This window comes from Solanum dulcamara, chromosome 9 (genome assembly GCF_947179165.1).
Source record: "Solanum dulcamara chromosome 9, daSolDulc1.2, whole genome shotgun sequence".
Lineage (NCBI taxonomy): Eukaryota > Viridiplantae > Streptophyta > Magnoliopsida > Solanales > Solanaceae > Solanum > Solanum dulcamara.
Genome location: NC_077245.1, coordinates 74,819,591 through 74,834,465, shown reverse-complemented (window position 1 = coordinate 74,834,465; position 14,875 = coordinate 74,819,591). Strand labels below are relative to the sequence as shown.

At 29.9% G+C, this 14,875-nt stretch overlaps 2 protein-coding genes across 2 annotated transcripts; both read left to right on the top strand.

Moving 5' to 3' along the window:
• The first annotated feature begins 10,764 nt into the window (after positions 1-10,764).
• On the top strand, positions 10,765-12,429 carry LOC129903801 (heavy metal-associated isoprenylated plant protein 3-like). Its single transcript, XM_055979320.1, has 3 exons — positions 10,765-10,894; positions 11,365-11,607; positions 12,166-12,429. Exons 1-3 carry the CDS (start codon positions 10,765-10,767, stop codon positions 12,399-12,401), a joined length of 609 nt encoding a protein of 202 aa, XP_055835295.1. The 3' UTR covers positions 12,402-12,429.
• A 797-nt stretch (positions 12,430-13,226) lies between these two features.
• LOC129904510 (heavy metal-associated isoprenylated plant protein 3-like) lies at positions 13,227-14,875 on the top strand. Its single transcript, XM_055980076.1, has 4 exons — positions 13,227-13,370; positions 13,454-13,638; positions 14,207-14,294; positions 14,396-14,875. Exons 1-4 carry the CDS (start codon positions 13,253-13,255, stop codon positions 14,671-14,673), a joined length of 669 nt encoding a protein of 222 aa, XP_055836051.1. The 5' UTR covers positions 13,227-13,252; the 3' UTR covers positions 14,674-14,875.

Here is a 14,875-nt window from a genome sequence, read left to right as displayed (position 1 = left end):
CTTATCCATCCCATTACAATTCTCGGTGTTTTTTCTGTATATTGATTAATACGGAATATAATGTACCTGGGTATTAGCCTTGTATCTATGCAGATCAGGGGTTTAGCTAATGCATGAACCACTGCTCCTGGGGAGTATGGTCGCATGATTGAAACTCAAAAAGGAATTTACGAGGGAAAATTCTACAAGCATTCGACATTTAAACAAGAAAATTTATTGAGTGTCTGGGAGATAAAATTACTCGATATTTGTGGTGATGAGTCATGAAAAATAACATGTACCCAGTGAATAATCGAAAAATTTATTGAGTGTCTGGGAGATAAAATTACTCATATTTGTGGTGATGAGTCATGAGAAATAACATGTACCCAGTGAATAATCGAGATAAGCAAAGTTATTTGGTATCATAAGAGATAATATATACCCAATAGATAATCGAGGCACATGCAGGACACTACGATTATATTATAAATAAGGCAATGTACCTTAGTATAATGCTTCATGATAAAAATAATGTAAATTTGTCTTTTCTGTGTTTAATGCTCTAAGTTATAAAACAATTAACTTTGAACATTTCAAACATTATAAAACTTTCTTTATTTACACTTTTACCCGTGTAATCATTGAATGACGTCCTATTATTTTAGAATTTTAAATTGTCCTATGGGTTCGAATCCTGAATAAATCATTTATACTCGCATTAAAATAAATTACCTTCATATAACTGTTGAGGTGTAACTTTTTTTTTGAATCCAGCATAATCTCAAGATACTTTATGGACTGGATTGCTTATTTTATTTTACACTAACAAAATGGAAGAGAAAAGCTTTACGTGAGTATAAGAGCTTTTATATAAGGCATATATACGAGAATTTTTATACGTGTATTCACTTCAAAACAACTTCAGATATTATATATCCAACAATATCCTAAGTTGTTCCGAAGTAAAAAATTTAAAAAATAAAAATATAGTTAATATGATTTGGATTTGGAACCTAAAGATGAATTTTGAAGCCCTGAAATTACTGAGTCAACCTCTAATCTTATGTGTTCAAGAGACTCAAAGCCTATATATATATATACTAAAAATAAAAAATACTATCGTATACATACAGTGTAATTTTTTTACTGAAGAAATTCGAATAAACACCTCGCTCCTTCCTAGATTCGCCTCCGATGAGAAACCATGCCCAGAAGAAATATAAGTTGCAGATATATTGAACTATAGTGAATTCAGTAGTGACAAAGGAAGGAAAGTGAAATTAACTTACATAGAATCCCAAGGCTATACATGGAACAAAGAATTATCTCGAATCAAGATCGATATCATTAGTGATTCTTTAATTTGGCAAGATAAAATATGCTACTATGAGATAAAATGTAATAGAAATAATTAAAGATTAAAAATGAATTACTTACTCTTAATGACGGATAAAGCTAGCTCCTTTATTTCTGAATTCAATTTACAATTTGAAAATAGGTTGAGGGCATTGTGCCACCAATACCTCTGATCATTTTATTTGGTTTTATCCAATAAAACTTGTTGAGTTTTAAAGGTGTGAATGAGAAATGAAAGGTTGTGGCATTTACGAAAGGTTGTCTTTTTCAAAGAGTTGTGACCGTTTCGAAAGGTTGTGACTTTTCGAAAAGTTGTGACCATTCCGAAAGGTTGTGACTTTCCAAAAGGTTGTAACTTTTCCAAAAAAATTATGACTTTTTTAAAGAGTTACGACTTTTCTAAAAGATTGTGAATTTTGTGAAGGATTATGACTTTTTCGATAAGCCACAATAAGCACATGTTCACACTACCCTTTGTTGTCTATAAATAAAGGATTCTCCTCTCATTTTTAAATATTGAATTTATCCCTCTTCTTCATATATTTTCTTACTAACAAAGTTGAGTCTTTGTGTGATTTTGTTGCTGGCTTTTGAGTTCGCTGAAATTATTGAAGTTTGAGGTACCGCTACTTCTTTAATAGTTTATCCGTTTTATCTTGGGAGAAAGTAATCCATAACCTCGGGTACAGTGAAGGGATTAAATTCCTTAAGGACACACAATGAATTATGTTGATTCGTATACTATTTTTTTTATTTTTATCTTTATAGTTTCTGGTTTACTAACCTTAATAAATAAAAAATTCACACACGAGCTCCAACAATTTTGGGGGGGGGGGGGAATTTCCAAAAGATGGAATAAAAAATCATTAAATTCATCACAAACTGAATTAGCCTTGTTAGTCAGTGACATATCCACTAAGTACTCCCACTTGTTATATTTTATGTGATACGTTTTTTCTATCAAAAAGTAAGACATATTTTGGGGTATGAAAATGCCTAATTATAAACGTTACATTCTATATATCCTTATTAAAAAACTTTCTCTAGTCACACAAACAACACTACATATTTTTAAAATCTTTCTTTTTTGACTTAAAATTTAATGTTGAATTAAATTATGTTGGAATCACCATTGATGCCGAATCAAGCCATACATGTACAAAAGATTAAATAATGTTTGTATATAGTACTTTCTTTGTCTCAAATACTTCTCACGTTTTGCTTTTTTTCAAGAGTCACTTTAATTTAATTAATCTTTAGAATTAAATTGGATTAAATTATATAAATATTTTAAAACTATACAAGAAATACTATAAAATTGAAAATTTTCATGATGTCAACATGATAAAAAAAAATACATAATTCATATAGTTTTACCATCAAAAAGTGAAACACGATAAGTATTTTAGGACGGAATAAATATATATAAAACTAGAAAGAAAATATGTTGCAACATATATAGTCTAAGGTAAAGAAGAGGGAATCTCATTTTCGTTATTCATATTAGTCCTAGCCCTGCTTTGACGATTCAACCCGACATTTCATTGCATCATTCACATAGCATGAACTTGCTCGAAATTTATGTATATATCTAGCAAGAGTATTAGGTTAAGCTCACACAGTAATTGATATTATTTACTCTTTAAAGATATCAAAGGTTAGACTAGGTACTTCTAAACACCCCAGAAAATAAAAGGGAGTAACAACTAAAAAAACGACTATCGAGGTAAAAGTTCAAATAATCAATCAATTGGACTACTAAAATTTTCCCCAAAAAGGAACTAATTCATCTTATCTTTAAACTTTGAATGATTAAACTGTGCCATTCTTTAGTTAATTAATATTAAAAATAATTAACTATTATACTTGAAGAACAATAAAATTTTCATCGAATTTCAAATTTGAAATTCCGACTCTAGCTAATGAAGAGAAAAGACAAATCAACCTAAACGAAGTAGATCAATCAATTAAAATATGCATTTCATGAATAAAGGATGATAAATTAAACCTTTTAGGGTTTGGAGGTACTCTAATAAAGCCCTAAAAAGACTTTTTATAAATAAATCTTCAAATAACATTCAGAAATAATATGCTTAATTTAGTTAAAGAATATAAAGGAATTCCTTACCTTTAACATCATGAGACATTTTTCTTTTCAAAATGTCATTCACCTGCACTTGAACCTGCACCTCCTTTTTCCAATCTTTTGTCACATAGGAGCTAGGTTAGTAAATATTATTTATATGAGAATACATTGTACTTTCATATCTTTTAGCATAATGGACCTTTATTTTCCCTTTTTGATTTTTCTTTTCTATAATTAAGGGAAGGAGAAAGAAGAAAGGGGGAGGTGGATAGTGAAAATTGAGTATATTGTTCGAATTTTTCAAAAAAATGTCATTAAATATGTGTCCGATAATTCAAAAGTTAAGTATTCTTCCAGATTCGACAATATTTTTTGACGATCCGAGCAACATATATGCCAAATTGAAAAGAAGATGAATAGTGAGTAGAAAATCATGGCTATATGTGAAAAACTTAGCAGATCTAAGTCAAATAGCAATAATTCAAAGCATACATTTTTTGCATTATTTTGAAAACCTAAGTACTCAATCATATGGATATGTAAAATACAGGATTTCCAATTCTATCAGAAAAGAGAGGGCACAAATACTCGATTTAAAGTAAGTAAACAGAATGTTATACTCGATTTCATAGAATGCATATAGAATTCTATGAAAAGTCATATTTGATGAAAGTCACATGTACGACTCGATATCCAACCTGTGAGGGAAAAAAAATACAAATACACATTTGATGATCTAAAATATAAGGAGAAAAAGAGAGAAGAGAGATGTAAGGAGGTGCAGGTGCAAATGCAGATAAAGGTAACATTTTGGTTTCTTCATTATAACTTGTTACTAGTCTTCATTCCTCCAGTTCTTATTGTTTATTTATATACAAAGCCAGTTTGAGTGTTCCGGTCTTTTTCACAGTTCATTTCCAGTTGTCTTTTTAAATAGCAAGTGTTCAAAAATATCTGAGGAATAAACATTTAATATATTGTATTAAGTACAGTCAAACATTATTATAACGGTGTCGTTTGTCTAGATATTTTTTGGCTATTAATTATAATGAGATTTTGTTATATAAAGCAAATAATAAAACACTATGAAAGTTTGTTTCAAATAATACTTGATTGTTATAATGAAATGTTGTTATAGAGATATTAACCCTTTCTCTTTTTTCTTTTTTTTTGTTTGGTTTTTATGAACGGGTTCATTTAATATGGAGTGCAAGTTCAGTGATGCACATCAGGAGGCAAATACGGAGGTGTCGAGAATTGGTAAGCAAGTCATTCTTAAGAGAGGAAGCTTCAAGTATCTTGTTCCATAACCTAATAAAATGGGGAGATCGACGAGGAAGTCGCACATTGTATTTAAGCAAGGTGGATGAAATGAAGGCTCGCATTTGGTGTCTTATGTGATCAGACTGTATCGCTAAAACTTAAAAGTAAATTATATAGGATTGTGGTTAGATCGATTTTGTTGTATCATGTATGGAGTTGAATGTTGGTCAATCAAGAACTTTCACCTTCAAAAGATGAAGGTAGCAGAAATAAGGATGCTTAGGTCAATGTGTGGGTCATACTAGGAGATACAATACTAGGAGCAAAGATATAAAGGATAATGTAGGAGTGACTTAAGTGGTGGACAAGATGCGGAACAGAAGATGAGATGATTCTGACATATGAAAAGAAGGAACACAATTTTCCTAGCAATCAGGAGGTGTACGAAAGGTTGTAGTGACTAAGGAAATCGTAGAGGTAGACCGAGAAGAAATTTGGGATGTTATTGGATTAAATAAAACATGCATGACAAATCTTTTGCTCACCAAGGACTTGACTCTAGAAGAGCATGAAAATCAAGGATTATAGTAAATAATTAATAGATAGTCGAGGACTTATCTCTAACTAATGGTAGAGCATGGTTCGAGATTGGAGCACCTCTATACTCCTCTACCAATGTAAATTTGCCTTCGTGTTTTTCGGTTAAAAATGCTCCTCCTTTTAATTGAAAATATGAGATAACATATATGGGGCTTTGACAAATAGATTCAACCCAACCCTTAAATATCTCGAATCATCCAAATTTATTTGTTCGTAATTGTTAGGGCTGAATATTTAAGAATCTACCATTATTAAAAGGATGAAGAAGTTGAACATAACCTAGACATGAAATCGAATGGAGCTTGTTTGCACCCAGTTTGAACCAAAAATAACAATTTCAAACAAAGAATACATTATTGTCTTTTAAATTCATTTAGTGGCAAAAACATGAAGCATCTAAGAAATTGAATACGAACAAATAGTTTTAAATTATCTTGGGTTAATCCAGCCAGGTATCGTGGATAAAAAAAAAATTAGTGTTATCTATTTAATTAAAACTTTACATACGTCATCTTCCATTCAAATGGCATTTTTAACTACAAAATTAATATTAAAAATAATTGAGATTCAATAAACAAAAGATGAAGCTTTTTAACCCAAAAACTAAAGTTGAAGGCAATTGGGATTTTCACTATATAAAAATAGTACAAATCTAGAAGGGGAGCCTTAGAGTAACTGATACAGTTGCTATTATGTGATCAGGATGTCACGGGTTCACATAGCCATTTAAAAATAGCATAAATCTAAACCATTGTTACGAAATTAAAGAAAATATTGAAGATTTTTTAATTTTGTGATTCTAAATTAAAGTTATGAAAAATATATTAAAATATTTTTTAATTTTATCAAAATTTGTCACATGAAAAATTAAAATTAAAATATTATTAAAAAAGGAAAGAAATCATTATTTTCGAAATAAATTAAAAAATAAAATAGATTATTCTTTTTTTAAAAAAAGAAGTATAATTTTAAGCAGTAGAGGTATTTAATTGGTTATAAATTTTAATTGAAATATTTAAATAAAATATGTGGCCAATTTTATGATGATTAAAAAATACACAATAAAGAAAAGCATTTTTTGGATGATGTTTAAAAAAGAAAAGGGAAAAGTACTATTTGTCCTTTTCTCTTTATCTTGTTGGTCCAACAAGTACCATAAGCTGCCATGTGATATATACCATGTCCTCCACGTGGGACTTGTTTCTTCAACTAACCACATGTAGACACGTGGCGATATTTACTGTCCTTCCCCTTGGCGTATTTATCATGTCAACTTGTGTTCTTTGAGTCGGTGATATATGCGTTTTATGTGACATATAGATTGAATATATTTTATGCGAATTGTCATATAGAATACCATGTATTTTAAATTACTTTGAAATATGTGTTTTTAGGAAACAAGTTTTACACCTCCCCAAACAAAGGATAAATTTGTGTTTATTTATTTTACTTATGTATTTATTTATTTTTATTTATATTTGGGAATGTGTTTTTTGAGCCGAGGATTTTTTGAAAACAGTCTTTCTATTTTTATGAGGTAGTGGTAAGGTTTGCGTACATTCTACCCTCTCCAGATCCTATTCGTGGGATTCCACTGGGTATGTTATTGTTGTTTACGTACCCTTTTAAATTTCCACTAATAAAATTATATTTGAATAATTTATTATTATTATTATTGTTAATCTTAAAAAACATATTATTAAATTCATTAAATTTAAATTGGAATTCTTCTCAACTTGTATATATTTTTCAAAGAGATAAAGAGTACATATTCTCAAGTGAGGAAAGTGTGTGTGTATGTGTTTGTGATGCTAAAAACTTTTGACATTTGTAGATTTTCGACATGTCCTTTTCACAAGTTTGATTGGTGCCAAAACCAAGTTGGGTTGTAAAATTGGGCCCTCAATATTCACGCTTTTCGCATACCTCGTATTAAATACGATTGAGTCTGAAGAAGATAGATCATCCACAATTTTATTTATATTTTATAGAAGTAGAGTCGTAGAGATGTTTTTAGAAAATCTCTGGCCAAGGTAAAAGATATCAAGAAGACAAGAACGAACGTATTAGAAACTACATCTTTATTGGTGGAATAAAGGGTTATAATTGAAGAATAAATTTTCAGGTTATTATATTCCATGTTTAGGGTATGTTCGCCAGGAATAAAAAAATTAAGTAAAAATAAGTAAATTTTTTATTCATTTTTTTGTGTCTGATATGCAAATTAAAATATTATCGTAAAAATATTTATATATAATTTGAACAAATATTATGAGAAGTTGGGTAGGAGTGTGGGATATTTTTCTAATTTATTTTATCAATCGAACATGAAATATAATATCAAGATAGAGTTGTAATGTCTTTTGCACTTTTCTTTTTTCTTTTGTTTAGTAAAGAAAGTGATACTTGGAAATTTTTGTGTGATATTATGATCCTGCGAAAAAAATATTTGTTACGAGAGATAAAGAGCTCGTTTGGATGGGCTTTAAGTTGGTCAAACCAACTTATAAGTTCCTGTTTAGCTTTTGGACATGTTTGCCTAATGCTAACTTTAAGCCATAAAGTTTTTAAAATCAATCAAAAATGAAAAGTTAAAATTTCTAACTTTTTTTTTCTAAATGCTTAAAGTCATTTTGTTTGACCATGGAAATTACTTGTATATCTCTTATATTTTAACTAAATTCCCAAACTACCTTTTTTATTCTTTTAACCCTAAAATTCAAACACTTATTTTCAACATAAGCACTTTTATCCAAACACTCAACTGCTTATTTATAAAAATAACTTTCAGCACTTCAAAATTCTGAAAGCACTTCATACATAAAAATTATTTTTTTAAGCTCATCCAAACGGACTCAAAAACAACACAAAATAGGGATAAAAATACAAATGGCCCCATAAGGTAGATATAGATATGGGCCTAGCCTAGCAACATAATTCTGGCCCGGGGAATCTAACCTAAAGAACAGTCCATACCCATATGGGCCTTTATTTAGTGGGCCTGAACTGAGGAAGATACTGTCGGGTCTAGAATAGATTTTTCAATGGGTCCTGACTTTTTCACAACGGAGGCGAAAACATATTACCGGAAGCAATTGGCAAATAGCCATTCTTTGTATCGCTTGTTAATTCTATGAATCGTTCATAAAGTTCGAAATTTCAGAATTTTTTCACACTTTTGGATATGTGATTTCAATCATGAAGTGAGGAATAATGGAACAATTTCTTTAGATTTATAGAGATAGGGGACATAATTCATATGTATATAGTAAGTTTTGCTTGGGCTGCTTTAATGGTAGTCTTTACTTTTTTCCTTTCACTCGTAGTGTGGGGAAGGAGTGGACTCTAGGGGTCCCACTAATTGAGTTAAGAAAGTAGACTGTATCAATGTCAATGGCTTTCTAGATGTTTCTGCAACACGTTTGGAAGAAAATAAAAATATCTTTATTTTGAAATTTCATTGAACTCGACTGGAGTAATGTATTATAGGAATCATCCACTCCAAAAAGCTTAAATTGGAAATTTCATAAAATTCTTTCATATTTTTCAAATATAAAAATTGATCCACAAATTTATATTTTGTAAAAAAAAATATCATTTTATATCTACATAATTTTTTATGAGAATATCAAAGAATTGATGAAATTTTCACGTAATATGAACATGCTAATATAGTTACTCATGATATTGATCAATCATCGGTTCAATAAATACAGTACAAGTCATATTCAATTTTACATTTTTATTGAACTAAAGTTCGATCAATAAATGTTGTATCTTTTTTTTAAAAATAGCTTTGTGATAGTATATCTCTGATTTGAACCAGACTGACCAACTTCTGCCTACGTTCCGCTTGCAGCCAATACAATCACAACCTAACTTGCACGAGATTCAATAATCGAAGCTACTGATAGTCCCGAAAGGGCCACATATTTTTGCTTATTTGGTAAGAGTGTATAAAAAATTGGGTAATTTTAATAGTTTCCACAAGTTTATAATTTTTTTTATATTTATGAACAAAAAATACAACTTAAAAATTAAATTACATGTCCAAATAAAAAACTTCTATTTATCTCATATGATTTCAGCGAAACAAGCCTTAGATTATGATAGTTTGACCTCCATGCATTCTTTATGAAATTCCATTGTGTTTTAGCTATGAACTCATCATCCCAACTATTTTTTTAATAATATTATTGGTGTTATTTACACTACGTAGCCACCTTTTGGCATATTGTATCAAGTGGCCACATTTTGCGTGTTTGAATTCTATTACATAGGGATATTGGGAAAAGACCAGTAAAGTAGTCTACACAAATATAAAATAGACACAATCAAGACCGTCTCAACAAATTTGGGGTTCTAAAGTTAAATTTTATAAAGAGACATTTTCTTTTTAGTTGTCATATATAAATTGAATAACTATAACATAATCAATGTTATACAAGTAAAGTCTCGAGAAGATAGGATATACGTAGACGGTAGACCTTATTAATAAGAATGTTAACATGAAAATATTCAATGAAGAAATATAATATAAAGTTAGATAGAATCTAGCTCAAAATTTAAAAATTTTATATAATGATATTAGTATGAATTTGTTGTTGTACTTAAAATTTAAAGAATACATCAAAAAATAAATTTGATCCTTTTATAAATACAAAACAATAGATTTTGCATAATACAAAAGGTTTGGCCGTTTGGTAGACATTAGAATATTTAATGTGGGTTCATTATAATCACCAAAATATAAATAAGTTAACAAAATAGGTAGTCGCGTAAAAAAAATGCTACAATTAATTAAATACTATTCAATTTCTCAATTATTACAACAACCTCCACATTACATAAAGTAAATAAACACTATATATATATATTCTTTAGGAAAAATTGGGGGCCCTAAAAAATTTGGGGTCCCTAGCTGTTGCTTTAGTGGCCTTATGGTCGAGACGGCCCTGGACACAACCTATCAACAAGGATTGTGGTGCAGTGGTAAGGTACTTCTTCATTCTTAACCAAGAGGTATTGGGTTCAAGTCCTCTTGGGTACGGAGTCTCTTTTATTAGGAAGTACTAGAACTTTTTGATATAAATTTAAATTTAATCGGGTTCCAATATAAATATCAGTCAGTCACTGAATGGAAAACCAAAAAAAATACACACAACCTAATACGCGCTCTTATCATTGAGCTTCTATATGAGGGGTTGTCAAATATAAGGGGGAAATGATTTTTTTTCCTATTAAAAGCTCCAACCAAATCATGCAGTTCCACTTTTACCCACAATTATTATTTTCTCTGAGTAAAGATTTGCTTTTATATAGAAATTTTCAACCTAAACACACAAAAAAAAAGTGAAAAAAATTAAATTACATAGGGATTTTAACACCAATTTTCCTACAAATCAAACAAACTTACACCTATATTTATTTCCATGCTTGTGTTTTTTTTGTTTTTTTTGTTGTGATATTTCAAAAAAATGAGTTCCAAACAGAAGGAGAAAAAGAAGAAAGAAGAAGAAAATGTTAAAGTAGTTTTTCTTATAGACATGAATTGTGTCTGCAAGAATTGTTTCAAAAAAATTGCCAAATGCACTCAAAATTTGGAAGGTACATTTCAACATATATGATCTTTGAATTTCTTCATATAAATTTTTTCTTAGTTATTTCTACTAATTCTTTGGCATATTTTAAAACAATGTCTGGTTATATATTGAACTGATTTTTTAAATTATTTCTTGAAGATGAGTTTCAAGTTTGAAAAAGTACGTAGTCATTTAATAATTCTATTAATATTTTTTTAAAAACTCAAAATAGTGTTTGCTTATTTTTTTTAGTTAAAAAAATGAGGTTGAAGTTTGAAAAAATACGTTTTGATCGATTTTTCAAGTGATTTTTATTTCCAACTCGCAAAACTTTTACTTTTTCTCAAGTTGAATTCATCTTCAATCACAATTTTAACTTCCAAATACATTTTCCAACTTTTTTTCAAATACTATTCTTAGAAAATATTATATTTGTATGTTTAAACGCCTACTTATAATTTATTTATTTTTGGTTTGTTATATTGTGAATATTAGGTATAAAGTCTATGGAAATAGAGAATACTGGGGTGAAATACAAAGTAATAGTGACTGGAAAAGTGGAACCAATGAAACTTCAAGAGAAATTTGAGAAAAAATTGAAGAAAAAAGTGGAACTCATTTCTCCAAAAACAAAAGAAAAAAAAGAAAAAGATATTCCCAAAAAAACAACACTGGAAATTAATTTGGGATGTGATAAATGTGTGGAGAAAATGCAAAACATAGTGACCAAAACAAAAGGTAATATTTTCTCCTTTTACAAATTTACATAGAGTCTAAGGGTCTGTTTGGACATAATTCTTTTTTTTTTCTTCAAGTTTGTTTATTTCAAAATCTTGTTTGGCTAATTATTGTGTCAACCATTTTTTTCAAGTATCTTTTTCCTCATAAAATTTTGTGATTTTTCAAGTGAAATGCATGTTGCAAGTAGATTTGCAAATATCTTTTTCTTAATTTATTTGATGGGGTTTTCCTAGTTGACTTTATTTATTTTTATGATATGAGAAGCCTTTCAAGGAATATTCATAGATATTATGTTAATTTTTCACTAGAGTTTTTCAAGTATATTTTTTCCCACATACAATTTTAATAATTTTTCAAATAGAATGCATGTCCAAACTAATTTTGAATAATTTTTTCCAACTCAACTTCAAATACTATCCCTCTTTTTTCAAATATCAATTTATGTCTAAACGCCTATTAATTCTGCCTCTCCTATTTAAATTCCCCCTTTTCATTTAATTTCTTTGATAGATTTTTTTCTAATATTCTTATTTTTTTTCCTGATGATATTAAAAGGGTTTCAAGGAATATTCATAGATAGGCCAAAGAACATGGTGATAGTGAGTGGATCAATTGATACTGAATATTTGGTGGAAAAGTTGAAAAAGAAGTTGAAAAAATCTGTCAAAATTATCAAGCAAGAGAAATATGAAGATGATTTGACGCCAATTTGGTTTCCAAATTATTATGTTTATTGGGCTGAAAGTGATCAATTTGTTCATGATGAAGCTGAGTACTGCAGAATTATGTGAGATAATTGTTGGTATTTAAGAAGGAAAAAAAAGGGAAAAAATATGTATTGATTTGGGATTTAATTAAATTTTAGTCTGTCTTTGTTTATAGAATATTGAAAACTCAATACTTAATAGACCTTTACTCTTTATGGAATTTTATTACAGTTATCTCATAGAAGAATTTGATTATATAATAAGAAATGTATATTTGTTTGTTTCCTATTATATTTATTAGTGTATCTTTTGCTTCGATTATCTTATTATTTGATGTTGTTGTAATTCCTTTTCATATTTTATTTTGATATGTTTTACTCGAGACGAAGGTCTGTCCAAAAATTCTATTTCTACCTTCACAAGGTAGAAATAAAATTGTGCATACACCATCCTTGTTATGTGAAGTTCTATATACGATTTTAGCACGAGGTATATTTTGCCGAAAAGAATTGAGTTGTGTATAATTTTGACATCTTTCATGAAAGCGGAGCCTCACAAATCGTGCTTAGTACTGAGAGAAATCGTCTTTTAAAGAAAATAGTATTCTAAAAAATAATTTTACGTAATTGGTTGATGAGGAGAAAATATTTCTCACAAAAATTACGCATTAGATGGTTATAATTATTATCAACAAATTGAAGAGTATTTTGATTTTAAAAATTGAGTATTAGACATTATAATAATATCTAAATTTTAGTTTAACAATATGAACTTTAAAAGGTTAGAAATAAGCAAAATGACTTTCATGCCCCCAGAAGTCGAAGGAAGTTATTTTCCTCGCGCCAAAAGCCCAAACTGCAAGTTTATAAAGTAAAACGAGAATTGAGCCAAATCACATTGCGGCAGAAAAGAAAAGAAAAAAAGTTTCACACGAAATGGAAGAAGAAGATGAAAAAGGCGGCAAAAATGTTACCGCAATTCTCCAGATTGACATGCATTGTTCTTGTGAAGGTTGCTCTGAAAGAGTTCTCAAATGCGTTCACGATTTGCATGGTAACGAATCTGAGAATTTTCGGAATTGATGAACTTTTGCTTCTGTTTTGACTTGATTTGATTTTGAATTTTCTGTCGAGAAGATCTGAATTCCTCGATGAAGATAGAGGAAAATGGAGCGGTATACAAGGTGACGATGGCGGGGAAATTCAATCCGTCGAAACTCCGGGAGAAAATGGAGAAGAAATTGAAGAAGACAGTGAAAATCATTTCACCTGAGCTGGATAAAGAGGAAATTGAGATCCAACAGATGTATAAATGCAAAGAGGTAACAATAAGCTACATACTAGAACTGAAATCTCTACTCTGCTTTCCGGCGAAATTTTGCACTATGCTCATTTTAGTCAAATGCGGAAAGCATTATATCTGTTTCTTTCATGAATTGAATCGGTTCGGAGCTTGTTTTGTATTATCGTAACTGTTAATATTGTCGATTGATCCTCAATTTCAGAAGAGCCTTCAGTTACTACGCGGAACTGAAATCTCTACTCTATTTCAGGCGCATTTTGGACCTTGCTCATTTTTTGTCAAATGCGGAAAGCATTACATCTGTTTCACTCGTGAATTGAATCGATTCGATCCAGAGCTTGTTTTGTACTATCGTAACTGTTAATATAGTCGATTGATTCTCAATCTCTTCATATTTTCTCATTTCCTCAAATTTCTGAACATGCTTCAGTTACTAGTACTCTGTTTCCGGCGCATTTTAGTCGAATGCGGAAAGCATTATATCTGTTTCTCTCGTGAATTGAATCGGAGCTTGAATTGTACTATCTTAATTGTTTACATTGTCGGTCGATTCTCAATTTGTTCATGTTTTCTCAATTTCCGATCAGCTTCCGCTGCCTACTACAGTGCTTAAACTTCCTCTGAACTGCGACGCATGCAACGAGAAGATTCACAAAATTATCACCCGAACCAGAGGTAACATTAACAACATTCAACTTGCTAAATGTGTTTATCATGTATAATCCAGAAATTTTAGATTCAATCAGAGATTTGATTATCAAATGGCTCTATTACAGGATGCAGGAATATGAAAATGGATTGGGAAAAGAATTTGGTGACAGTAACTGGGACAATTGATGTGAAATCCTTGGCCGAATCATTGAGATATCACCTGAGGAAAGGCGTTGAAATTTTGACGGTGAATGACGGCAGCGTAAGAGGCGGCATTTACTCGCCGGACTTTGAATGCGCCTACCGGCGATCAACTAGAGGCAGATCGATAACTGAAGATTATTTCTATCCCGCTACGGAGATGTTCAGTGATGAAAATCCAAATGCTTGCACTGTTCTGTGAACAATTTTGGTAAGTGGCATTCTTGCAAATACTCAAATGATTAATTACTTAGATTAACAAAATTAATGCACTAAGATACTAGAAGTAATGATGCATTTCGTTAATTTTGTTTTGTCCGACTAAAACTTTGCTTCTAATTGAATATTAGATGTTTGGTCTTATTTTGCATATTGTAATGGAGGAGAATTAGAAACATCATTTA

Coding starts and splice junctions, on each gene's coding strand:
- LOC129904510 (XM_055980076.1), top strand. CDS start 13,253: ATGGAAGAAGAAGATGAAAAAGGCGGCAAAAATGTTACCGCAATTCTC. Junction 13,371..13,453: donor ATGCGTTCACGATTTGCATG/GTAACGAATCTG, acceptor TCTGTCGAGAAG/ATCTGAATTCCTCGATGAAG. Junction 13,639..14,206: donor AGATGTATAAATGCAAAGAG/GTAACAATAAGC, acceptor ATTTCCGATCAG/CTTCCGCTGCCTACTACAGT.
- LOC129903801 (XM_055979320.1), top strand. CDS start 10,765: ATGAGTTCCAAACAGAAGGAGAAAAAGAAGAAAGAAGAAGAAAATGTT. Junction 10,895..11,364: donor ATGCACTCAAAATTTGGAAG/GTACATTTCAAC, acceptor TGTGAATATTAG/GTATAAAGTCTATGGAAATA. Junction 11,608..12,165: donor CATAGTGACCAAAACAAAAG/GTAATATTTTCT, acceptor TGATATTAAAAG/GGTTTCAAGGAATATTCATA.